The following is a 13393-nucleotide window of genomic DNA, read 5'->3' as shown; positions in this document are numbered from 1 at the left end:
GATCCGAACAGGCTGCCACATTGGTCCAGAGTGTGAGAGTTGCAGTAGGCCAACACTTCTGGAAAAATTAATCAACTTCAACTAAGGATCTTTAAAGATGTTTCAAGCCCAATTGTTCAGGAAGCGGTCAAGCAAAGATAAGAAACAGGAGTCGGAGTTGGAGTCTCAAAGACGTGCAGTAAAATTCGTCCACATTCGAAATAAAGGAATAAAAATACAAATTTCGAAAGTCTGTTTCGTGAAATAACACAGAGTTACGTTTCAGTTTGCCCGTTACACAAGCTAGGTTGGACATTCACCCAATCAATTTGGGGGGTATAAGCCTCGTCTTGGATACGATCACGTGATGACACTGTCTGTTTCAGGCCGTCTGGGTCACTGCAACATTGCCATATTTGGTGTTGACCGTTCTCATGATAAGAGGCTGCACCTTACCGGGGTCACATGATGGGATAGTGTACTACCTCACGCCTCAGTGGGAGCAACTTAAAAATCCTCGCGTAAGTACAGCTACTGTAATTTCTGCTGTGATACTATAAACACTTCTACGGTAATACTGCAAGTGCTAATATAATATGTTGAGTATTTCTATAATAATACTTTGGTTTTGCGTTGGAATAATATGGACTGATTGGTTTCATTGTTGTTCAATGTCGTACTTGAGATTGCTTCACCTACACGATGGCAATTTTGTGAGTGGACGGATGCCTGGGGTAAATTTTTTGGCAGGAAAGTTTCCAGCTCGTGAAGAACAAGTGCACATATGGAGAACAAAGGGTTGAAAGAACATGCAGTAACACTGAAAGTTCTCCTGTAGTGATACATAGCTATGACCACACTACAGCCTATGCTGCAACGCTGAAAGTTCTGTTGTGGTAATACATAGCTAGGACAACACTGCAGCTAATGTGGTAACGCTGAAAGTTCTCCTGGTAATACATAGCTATGACCACACTACAGCCTATGCGGCAACGCTGAAAGTTCTGTTGTGGTAATACATAGCTAAGACAACACTGTAGCTAATGTGGTAACGCTGAAAATACATACTTGTAACTATGACAACACTACAGCTAATGCGGTAACGCTGAAAGTTCTCCTGTGGTAATACATAGCTATTACAACACCATAGACTGCGGCAACGCTGAAAGTTCCCCTGTAGTAATACAGCTATGGCAACACCACAGCCAAGGTAGTAACTCTGAAAAACCACCTGTAGTAATACAGCTATGACAACACAACAGCCAAGTTAGTAACTCTGAAAGTTCCCCTGTAGTAATACAGCTATGACAACACTACAGCCAAGGTAGTATCTCTGAAAGTTCCCCTGTACAGCTATGACAACACTACAGCCAAGGTAGTAAGCTTAGGTAGTAGTGCCTAGTAGTAACACTGAAAGTTCTACTGTAGTAATACAGCTATGGCAACACTATAGCTAAGGCAGTAACGCTGAAAGTTCTGTAGTAATACAGCTATGACAACACTATAGCTAAGGCAGTAACGCTGAAAGTTCTTCTGTAGTAATACAGCTATGGCAACACTATAGCTAAGGCAGTAACGCTGAAAGTTCTCCTGTAGTAATACAGCTATGACAACACTATAGCTAAGGCCCTAACGCTTAAAGTTCTCCTGTAGTAATACAGCTATGACAACACTACAGCCAAGGTAGTAAGCTTAGGTAGTAGTGCCTAGAAGTAACGATGAAAGCTCTCCTGTAGTAATACATAGCTATGACAATACAAAAAGTTTTTAGTGACATTAGAGGTGGTGGTATTTTCAAGATTTCCACTACGATAATATGTATTGCTGTTATGCTTAGTTTATTAAGTATAGTACTTATAATGCGGCGATCAAGTACTGCTGCGATAATACTATCATGTACTTTTGTTTTAATACTATCCAGAACTTCTGTGATAATACCATCAGATGATGCTGTCATAATTCAGTCAAGTACTGCTGCGATAATACTATTAAGTACTGTTATGATAATACAATCAAGTACTGCTGTGGTAATACTGTCAAGTACTTCTGTGATAATGCTATCAAATGATACCATCATAATTCAATCCAGTACTGCTGAGATAATACTATCAAGTATTGCTGCAATAATACTATTTAGTACTGCTGTGATAATAGTCAGGTACTGCTGTGATAATACTATCAATATTGCTGCGATTATACTGTCAAGTACTGTTATAATACTATCAAGTACTGCTGTGATAATACTATCAAGTACTGCTGCGATAATACTATCAAGTACTGTTATAATAATATCAAGTGCTTTTGTGATCTCAAAAAATCTCAGACATAATCCAAATTTAATACAAATCTAGCCAAACATCAGCTTTGACGTCAAGAGCCCAGGGACGTCAAGTCTCGAATCACGTGACTTCATTGCTCGGTTTTATACTCTGATATTGCCATAAGGACTCATGTTGTTGTAAATATACATGTTCTGCAAAGCAATACTTACAGTACATCTATAATAATGTAAACTGCAACTACTGTAACGCAGAAAACGATCGTGGGCTGTCGATCGTAGCTACCGTGGCCAAACAAATATGTTAAGGAATATGTTGCCATGGTAGTTGCAGTCAACTTGTGCCACGACAAGAACAAGAAGGCCAAGGGCCCAGGGACGTCACTCTGTTGATACTGTAAGAATGGACCTGGTATTGAAGTAAGCATTGCTTTGGTAGTATTGAATGTACTGCTAATACTTAGTAATGATTGCTGCAGCTGTGCGCATACAATATTCATGGTAGCATATTCTTTTACACGCATAAAAGTTGGAGGTACTATATTTTCTATCGCTTGACTATAAAACAGCGTCAGTATACTTTGTGATACCTTTAAACAGTATGTTATGTAAAGATTCTCTTAGATTCTAAAGAAAAATAATGCAGTTATAGCCCTGAAAATACGTGTAAAACAGTGAAAAAAGACTTAAAAAGAAAACAAGAAACTTTAGAGATTTATTTGTTTATTTACATGTATTTGATAAGTGTTTTCGTGGTACTCAAGAATATTTCACTTATACGACGGCGACCAGCATTATGGTGATAGGAAAAATACATTAGACAGGCCATTACATAAAATAATGTTTTTTTTTTGTAAGGCGAAATTTATGAATCAAATTTGTATTGTATGTCACCAGTGACATCGCTCCAACTTCTCGCCGTTCATGAAATAAGTATTTAATGTCCCATTTGCTTTTTCATGCACAAGCACACATAGTATCTTTAAAGAGCGCCAGAATGTTTTTTAAACCGGAAGATAAGAGCGTTCAAAAAGTTGTGTGACTGAATGTTTTCAGACCCGAAGATAGATGTGTCCAAACAGCTGTGTGACGTCAGAATGTTTTCAGGGCCGAAGATAAAGGTGTCCAAAAAGCTGTGTGACGTCAGAATGTTTTTCACACCCGAAGTTAAGGACGTCCAAAATCCGTGTGACGACAGAATGCTCTTCAGATCCAAAGATATGGGTTTCCAGAAAGCTGTGTGACGTCAGAATGTTTTTCAGACTCGAAGATAAAAATGTCCTAAAAGATTTGTGACGTCATTCACGACATCCATTATCAAAATGGTTATGGTCCATAAAGCCCACCGTACAATCCTAACTCTGCATCTGAGTCGGTGAAAACATGTAAAGATATATTAAGTAGCATTTTCAGATGCAGTTTTAACGGTAGCCAAGATTGAGCATACATATTGCACTTCATATATAAAATAGAGAGAAACACAGTTTACCTACAAGAACATTCAACGGTCTTTTTTCTGATCTTCACTTCATTGTACGAAATGCTTTCTTGTAAAGGATTTCGTAAGAATGAACTGATCGGATCCCTTAAAAGAAAAGACAGCAGAAACAAGTTGTCATTATCAAGCTTAACATTGAAAACTAGTTCTGAAAATATATTCAGAATGTATTTTAAAGGCATGTATGTATTCGAGTCTGAGGCGGGATTTTGCGCCATATTTATGTTCTTGCCCGTCGATGATGTTACAGAGAACATTTTTACTTTACTTTAAGTTCCTGTGAAGTGTGTTATGTAATATACATTAATATATCAAAAACTGGGACCGGTTTCATGAAGCTTACTTGGTGTTAAGTTGCCCTTAGCTAAGTGCACTTTATATCTCTACAACATACGGGCTTACTTAGCTAAGTGCGCTTCATGAAATCGGCTTCTGCTTCAGTCAATACATGCTGAGACAAAAAAAACTATACCACTACCAACATTTATTTATTTGGTACTTGTTTAGTGTCATACTCAAGCAGCGTTCATACCGATGTTAACTCTTGATTTAACAGGACTTAAACAATTTTTCTAAACTAGATTAGCCACGATGTGGCCGAGATATTTCGGAAATGGCGTTAAATCATTCATTCAAAACTTAATCTCACTAACAGCGATGAATGAGTTAATTAACAGTTATCAGCTTATTTGTTCTTATGAAACCTAGTCTTTCCCCGTCATCGCTTTTAATATTGCATTTCTTTCTCCTGAGATCGTGCAGTGGGGCTAATTGGCACCATTCCGTGAATAGTTTCCCATCTTATTAGCGTTAATAAGAGATGGTATCAGAACGCCAGGTCAATGTACTTTGCGTGAAAGGGGAGGTGTTAACTGGCAAGGATTGAGAAAATGTAGATCAATTTACGGTTGGATAAACTGTTAACTTGTAAAGATTTAGGTACAAGTAGATTAATTTACCCAAGCAATATTTTCCTATTGCAGTGCATTACATTACGCATCTGTACATAAAATTATAACATAGGGAATGACAGAGTAAAGTAAAACCTTATGATTATACGATTAGCTTTGAAAAGTGCCTTTCTCATCGTCAATGCCATTCTCATCGTCAATGCCATTCTCATCGTCAATGCCATTTTCATCGTCAATGCCATTTTCATCGTCAATGCCATTCTCATCGTCAATGCCATTATCATCAATGCTAATTGGTCGCCGTCATAAGGTGTAACCCAGTAACAATCACTTTTACATATGGGGACTATTTATATCCAACATGGCAGGCCAATTGTGAATTTTACGAGAAAATTTAAAACTTCATTAAGATAACAGATAATGAATTTGAAGGGAACGAGATATTTTATATCCATTCAATAAAGCAGATTTCATGGGGAAAAATTTGAACCTCATTCCGTATTATCAGTCTTCCCGTCGAACACCATGCTTTAAAAACTATTTAAATTGTCCCAAATAAAAGTATGACAACTAAATAATACAGTGTTTCTTTCATGTTATTACCATGGGGATGTAAATGTCTTTAACAAAAACAGCGTAAAATGGTAAATTTCCAATCAATCACTGCTGTTTTCTTAATAATTCATACAGGGAGATATCCTAAATATAATTTATATATGTGTATTCAATATTAAACTTTAAGTTTTTAATATACTTGTCATGTTGACCAATATTAACCGTTTTTTTCTCAGGAAAATATTTTTAAAAATAAAACAGTGAAAGCTACACTGACATTCTTTCATGTACATATATGTAGGCTTACGTGGGAACACGGTAAACATCGGATTAATTTAGTAATTATGCAATTTATTTCATCTTAAAGGATGAAAAAATAATTTTCACTCCAAAAATCTGACATACCGAGTTAAAATTTATGTTTCTATCTGCAGTCGATTGTATTTTCCATTCTTGAGACTGAAGTTCTGTGTTACGTTTGAAGTCTGAATAATTCAAATAGCATTTTAAAAATTAACGGCCGTAAGTGGGAAGGTCTGGCACCAACCTGCGGATGGCCGTGGGTTTGCTCTGGGCTGTGCCGGGTTTCCTCCCATCATAATGCTGGCCGCCGTTGCATAAGTGAAATATTCTTGAGTACGGCGTAAAACAACAATCAAATAAATAAATAAATAAAATTAAATATCTGAATAACGCCACTAATATTACGAAAAATTTGCTACTGATGCCTTGTACATGCATACAACACGTGTTAATTGTTTGCTCAGAAAGAAGTCACGTGGTGCCGAAGTAGCGGTAAAACATTTACCCTGACACAAAGCCTGGATCCGGCAGATCATACACAGTCACATTCAGCCACACTGTATACACAATACTCAGGCCTAATCAGTGACTTGATTCAGATCTGGTTCATCAACAAAATGCTTTTAATTTTTCACGTACTGATTGGTCGGATAATGATAATAATCATTTTGGTTGGGATCACATATAGCTAAAGCCAACTGTAAGTTCAGAAATGACTTCAGTAAGTTGAAGGGTTCACTATGGTTCTACATGACGGAACCTTCACGTCTGTATTGTTTTGAAGTCACTAAAGTACCTTCTTGCAGCCTTATATTTACCTTTCCTAGAGTAGTGCCTTTTCGTAGTGAATTGTTCCAACTCACCCCTGAGGCTGCTACAGTGTGTCTCCTGTGAATGTACAGACTTCCACAAATATGCGCATTCACTTTTATTCATCGGCAACATGTCGGTCTGCTTAGCTCAGATGTTTGAAGCGCTAGCGTCCCAGCCATCATGCCCTAGGTCATAAAGGTCTTGTGTACAAATCCAGCTCTCCCATTTTGTTTTTTTGCGGGTGAGACTTTAAATCAGGAGGTTTTGTCAGATGCATGATGGCACTCAGGTTTCCTCCTCCTTCGCTGTCGTAATATAAGCAAAAACGCCTGTCTTTTCCGCTAAGCCAGTCCAGCCAGTTCGTGTTTTTTTGATGCTGATTCTGCTTCCCTGATATTACAGAGAGAATTTACGTCCGTGTAGTTGACTCATGGATGATATTTCGTACAACATTGACCTTTAACAGTTAAACCACCAAATGTAGTGATGTAAAATGTAGCGCCCCGCTCAGTTGGTAGAGCATCCTCTTCGAGGGCTGTACATCCAGGGTCAATCCTGGGTCGGATAAAACTTTACCGTTCAGTATTAAGGGTATAGCGTAATACTGGTTGACCCGTATGGGCATAACAGCTCGAGTGGGTCGGCTTACTTATCTCCAGCAAGTCGTCTCAATGAAGTAGTACTACGTAAAAAAGTGTTAGATATCCGTTCTGCAACGAGGAGACACATTACACATATATGCACTCTACGGACTCCTTCAACGTTATATGACTGAAAAATTGTTAAGTACGATGTTAAACCCTAAGCACTCACTCACTCACCAAATGTAGATTACATTTTTGTCTGGTGGATGATACGATGCGCGGGTTTAACCGGGCGAATAGGGAGAAGGAATTTGTATATAGATTTCACCGCTCTCACTGTGACTTTTTTTACTTTCCCTGAAAACAATGTTTCGTCCACCGATATGGTGTGGAAGACTGAACGCCTCACATGTGAGACATTTCGTGAGAAACATGTCAAATGTTGGTGTACCTCGGTTACTCCCGTTTCCTCCAACCTTAAAATTGACTCTCACCGCAGAAGTGAAAAATACGTGAGTATGGCGTGAAACAGAAATCAATCAATCGATCAATCAGTCAGTCAGTCGATCAAACTTTTATCTAGCCAACCATTAATATATTGCTAGAAGAATATACCTGACTGAATAAATCAATCTGCAGGTATGGGTGGACGCTGCAGCCCAGGTGTTCTTCTCGCTGGGTCCCGGGTTTGGAGTGTTGCTGGCTCTGTCCAGCTACAACAAATTTAACAACAACTGTTACAGGTAAGTCTACCTAGTTTCTTTCCCCTATAAAACTCCAGCATAGGCGCTCGACGGGCATTCTTCTTTTCGTTGAAAGTCACTAGGTTTCACACGTGAGAAAGTTCGTCAGGGGCATGCCAAAGTTCTGTGGTTTATCCTTGATACTCCGGTTTTCTCCACCCAATCAAATAAGTGAAAAATTCTTCTGTATGGCGTTAAGTATACAATCAAACAACTAACCAATCAATTAATCAATGACTAACTGACCGACTGACACACTAACTCACGCACGTACGCACGCAAGCGCGCACGCACACAAGCACGCACACACTCACTCAGTAAATTCCACTATGATATGCAGGGCGTATATATTTGACCTTCACCTTCGTTGTATACATGAAATAGTTTTAAGTACAAAGGCTGGAACGCTTTGAGCAACAAATAAAATCTGCTACCGACAGTATTTATTTATTTATTTATTTCATTGGTGTTTTACGCCGTACTCAAAAATATTTCACTGATACGACGACGGCCAGCATTATATGATGTGAGGAAACCGGGTACAGCCCGGAGAAAGGCGTGCCAGATTTTCCCACGTACAGCCACAGACAGTAAAGATTATATATAAAGATCTAAATAGAAACAAATGAACAACCTACGCAGGTGTATATTATCTTTCGGCAGCAATTTTACATGTACCGGTACACAAGAAATGTGAAAAAACATGGACGCTGTGAAAATGTCTTTCGTTAAAAATGTCATAGTCTTGTAACAGACGTGACAGGCATTAGGTCGCATAAAGCTGTGAAAGGCTAATATGAACTCTGTTTTCAGAGACGCCATCATTACATCTGGCATCAACTGCTTCACGAGTTTTTTCGCGGGATTCGCGGTGTTCAGTGTGCTCGGGTTTATGTCAAATGTTCATCACACTCCCATAGACGAGGTAGCTGGACAAGGTAAGTGGGTGAAAATTATTTATTAGAACGATGTGAAACAATATAAGTGATCTCTCTAAATAAAAACAGGCATTCGTATACCACCCGTCAACAAATAAGGACGTTCCACGTCAATAAAGGCAAGGCCAGTTCCCAAAAAAGACACAGTGTTACACCACAGTGCTTGTGAACTACATTTTTGCTTTAAGAGCACAACTATCTGGACACAGTGACATATTACAGAAAAGAACAACAGTTAGAGTGTACGGCTTTATACGATCACACGGCTCTTTTTGGATAATGCTGGCCATTAGCGTAGACCACTCACCGTGACAACTATTTGTTGCAGTTGTTAGTTTAATGAAGTTGCATGAATAGCAATTCATGAAAACAAGGGTTCTCAGATCAGTAACATTGGACTGTATTCCAATTACCTATAGTTCATAATAAAACCAAGTTTTATTTATTTTTGTTTTGCAATCTTTATTATTAATCTTTATTAATTCTTATTATTAGCAAAATAAACAAAAGCTGTACCTCTCTGGAGGTAACCATATGATGAACCGTGGTCTGTGGTCCTTTGGCCAAGGCGATAGCAGACTCCTGTTACGTCACTGATTTGGATATGCACAAAACTTACACAGCGCCCTCCTGTAGATAACATCTGTCGACAGGCACGGAAAGAGAGGTGAATACGGAAATCTTTTGAAGACGACACAACATTACCTCCACAGATTGAAGAGCTCAGGGTGCAATGAACCGAGCATGGCTGTGTTGAAGTATTTGTGTTTAAAGTGTGTTTAGTGTATCATTTCTCGATTATAAAAAAATTATTTAGAAATACTCTTAAAATAGATCAGTTGAGGGCGTGACGATTATTTTCATCAATGACACCATTTCCGAATATTTCTGACCACAGACGAAGACGGGATGGTTGTGAAGAAACATAATGAAAAAAATTCTCATTTTTTGAGCACATCTTTATTTATTTTCCTTAGAACGAAACTTTTTGTTTAATAGTACCTTTGTATACTTGAAGGCCCCGGACTGATTTTCGTCGCTTACCCAGAAGCCATTTCCACCCTGGACGGTTCTGTGTTTTGGGCGATCATATTCTTCATCATGTTAATAACGCTAGGACTGGATACCACAGTAAGTCTGGATTGATTATTTCACTTTGTGACAAGGAAGATACCACGGTAAGTCTGGATTCATTATCTCACTTCGTGACAAGGAAGATACCACAGTAAGTCTGGATTGATTATCTCACTTTGTGACAAGGAAGATACCACGGTAAGTCTGGATTCATTATCTCACTTTGTGACAAGGAAGATACCACGGTAAGTCTGGATTCATTATCTCACTTTGTGACAAGGAAGATACCACGGTAAGTCTGGATTGATTATCTCACTTTGTGACAAGGAAGATACCACGGTAAGTCTGGATTCATTATCTCACTTTGTGACAAGGAAGATACCACGGTAAGTCTGGATTGATTATCTCACTTTGTGACAAGGAAGATACCACAGTAAGTCTGGATTGATTATCTCACTTTGTGACAAGGAAGATACCACGGTAAGTCTGGATTCATTATCTCACTTTGTGACAAGGAAGATACCACGGTAAGTCTGGATTGATTATCTCACTTTGTGACAAGGAAGATACCACAGTAAGTCTGGATTCATCATCTCACTTCGTGACAAGGAAGATACCACAGTAAGTCTGGATTCATTATCTCACTTTGTGACAAGGAAGATACCACGGTAAGTCTGGATTCATTATCTCACTTTGTGACAAGGAAGATACCACGGTAAGTCTGGATTCATTATCTCACTTTGTGACAAGGAAGATACCACGGTAAGTCTGGATTCATTATCTCACTTTGTGACAAGGAAGATACCGCGGTAAGTCTGGATTCATTATCTCACTTTGTGACAAGGAAGATACCACGGTAAGTCTGGATTCATTACATACATACATACATACATACATACATACATACCTTTGCTCCTTTACGATATTCCTTTTATCACGTGAGCTCTCTTTCAGAACTTTTCAATTCTGTAGAAAGTGATACTATTTTTGTTTTTCTCTCTACCATTGGTATGGCAGGAAAGCTGTGATTTTAAACTACCGTCTGTGTTTGTTACGTGACTTCTGGTGTCCTTTTTTGACTGAATAGTAAATGAATTATCCGTAGTAGATCGACTACTTGACGTTTTATTGTCGCAATAAAACTGAAATATTGTTGAAAGCGACGTTAAAACTTTCCCTCACTCACTCACATACATACATACATACATACATACATACATACATACATAAAAGTGTGTTTCTTTGCCAGCAGTTTTCTTTGTCACATTTAAGGAAAAACGCGGGCCCACGTTGGTATATTTTCCAAAAACGCAGTTCTCACTTTGGCCCAAATCCCCCCACTTCACCACATTCATTACAATGTATATCTGGGACATGAGATCTGTATAGAGTACATAATATTAAAAGGTTTTATTTGTCAGATCAGGTGTATTTTGTTAATGGTTTATTCCTAGGTCATTATTTTGGTATGAAGAGTCGTTGTCAGTTTTCCACCAAAGGTATCATTCACGTCACATGCATATTCCTAGGTCATTATTTTTCGTCACTATCTTGATAAAGGCAGAGCAGCCCGGCTTCGTCCGCTCATAAAACTGCCGTCGTATAAGTGACAAATTTTTAAGTATGGCGTTAAACAAACGTCAAATAAATAAATAAATAAATAAATAAATAAATGAATAAATAAATAAATAAATAAATCATGCATGACTGTTTATGAGAATGTCTTGCTTGCTTGGCAGTTTGGCGGTCTCGAGTCTGTGATCACGGGAGTCCTTGACGAGTGGCCGGCGCTCAGAAAGAGGAGAGAACTCTTTGTGCTTGTCCTGATCATCTACTGCTTCCTGGGGGACTCTCCACCACCACATACGTAAGTACCACTTAGCGGAGAATGAGCTCATCGCTGCAGGCTTCACGAGCGTATCAGTAATCGTTACTATTTATGTAGTAAATTTGTCAACTTCAAATTTCAAAAGTATATATCCTCTATCTTTCCCGTGGTGCATGTCATACAACCACCTGCAGCTTGCATTTTTTCCTACAACATCAAAAAAAAAAAAGCAACCTAGCATGACTACCATTTCTTTAGCTGTGGTTGCTGGAAGCGAATAGCATTTTGTTGCCTTGGTAACCTCCAGGGTGGTCGGTAGTAACACTGGTCACAAGTTTACAGTCCATGCATAGCAGACAAAATTCTGATATATTTTAACTAAGTGCAAAACATCAGCGCAGAAATGTATAGTGTATCAACAACCTTAAATGTCTGTGCGGCAGTATTATCCAATCACTGCTCCTTCACTCTTCAGTTCTAAGACCCAGTTGCTGGAATTCCGATTGATTATGTAACCTGTGGGCCCACTTCCACGCTTGGTGTTAAGTATAAATTGTTCTAAGTACTTTGTACACTGTCATGTATAAGATAAAAGTAATACTCCAAGTCACAATTAATTCGCAAGTAAAACAGTCATCACAAGGTAAACACCTAGTTGTGACTAACATTTTAGACAAAAATGAAGAACGAGCGAGTTCAAGACACAGTCTTAAAATGTTATTTGTCACTACTTCTTTAAAATTATTTTGTTTTGATACATTTTTATACATAAATGTTTTAAAAATATTTATACTTTTTTTCAACTTTGGTGTAGTTTTTCTAGAAAAGCAATCCGTTATTAACGGTTTCTGTCATATGTGTGACTAACTCAGAATACACCATTTTTTCTTCCACTGAATAAAATAAAATAATGTAGGATTTTGTCACTGGATAGCCGTGTTGCTTCCTTCTGTGATGAATTGTATGGAGGGTGATTCTTTATTCTGTTACTGAAATAGTCCAAATGTCTCATGTCTATGTTTTACTATAGGGAGGGCGATATAGTATACTGTTAATGTATAGCCGCAAAGCTCATAACCATATCCGTACCACTGCAGTTACGGCTATATGTCGTTATGTTGCCGAATAGCCAAACAGCCCATAACAGTATCCGTACTGTTATTGTTAGGACATGTTGTTGTGTTACCGAATAGCCACATAGCTCATAACAGTAACCGTACTGATTTTGTTAGGGCGATATGTTGTTGTGTTGCCGAAAAACCAAATAGCTCGTAACGGTACTACTGCAGTTAGGACGATATTTTGTTGTGTTGCCCGACAGCCAAATGGCTCATAACAGTATCCGTACTGTTTTTGTTAGGGTGATATGTTGTTGTGTTGTCGGATAGCCGAATAGTTCATAACAGTATCCGTATTATTGTAGTTAAAGCGATATGTCATTGTGTTGTTGGATAGCGATTAGCTCATAAAAGTATCCGCACTACAGCAGTGAGGGCAATATCTTGTTGTGTTTGTGGATAGCCAAATAGCTTGTAACAGTATCCGCACTACAGTAGTTAGGGCGATATGCCATTTTGTTGCCGGATAGACAAACAGATCATAGCAGTATCCGTACTGTTTTTGTTAGGGCGATATGTTGTTTTGCCGGATAGCCAAACAGCTCATAGCACTATCCGTACTGCTGCAGTAAGTGCGATATGTTGTTGTGTTTGCGGGATAGCCAGATAGCTCATAAACGTATCCGTACTATTGTAGTTGGGGCGATATGTCACCCATATGTTACCGGATAGACAGTGAGTTCATAACAGTTTTCGTGCTACTGTTGGGAGTGCGATATGTCATTGTGTTGCCAAATAGCCAAATGGTTCATATCACACTCTGTTTATTGC

General features: G+C 38.5%; 1 protein-coding gene across 1 annotated transcript in view; it reads left to right on the top strand.

Moving 5' to 3' along the window:
* LOC135476094 (sodium-dependent serotonin transporter-like) overlaps positions 1 to 13393 on the top strand; it is a 31867-nt gene that overhangs the window by 9917 nt on the left and 8557 nt on the right. The window contains exons 4-7 of the mRNA XM_064755992.1: positions 366 to 500; positions 7561 to 7664; positions 8478 to 8602; positions 9621 to 9733. Coding sequence (XP_064612062.1) covers positions 366 to 500; positions 7561 to 7664; positions 8478 to 8602; positions 9621 to 9733 — 477 coding nt within the window. The remainder of the gene's footprint in view (positions 1 to 365; positions 501 to 7560; positions 7665 to 8477; positions 8603 to 9620; positions 9734 to 13393) is intronic.

The sequence above is a fragment of the Liolophura sinensis genome, chromosome 10 (genome assembly GCF_032854445.1).
Source record: "Liolophura sinensis isolate JHLJ2023 chromosome 10, CUHK_Ljap_v2, whole genome shotgun sequence".
NCBI classification, from domain to species: Eukaryota; Metazoa; Mollusca; class Polyplacophora; order Chitonida; family Chitonidae; genus Liolophura; species Liolophura sinensis.
The sequence above is the reverse complement of the archived record's forward strand: the minus strand, read 5'-3'. Positions and strand labels throughout refer to the sequence as shown.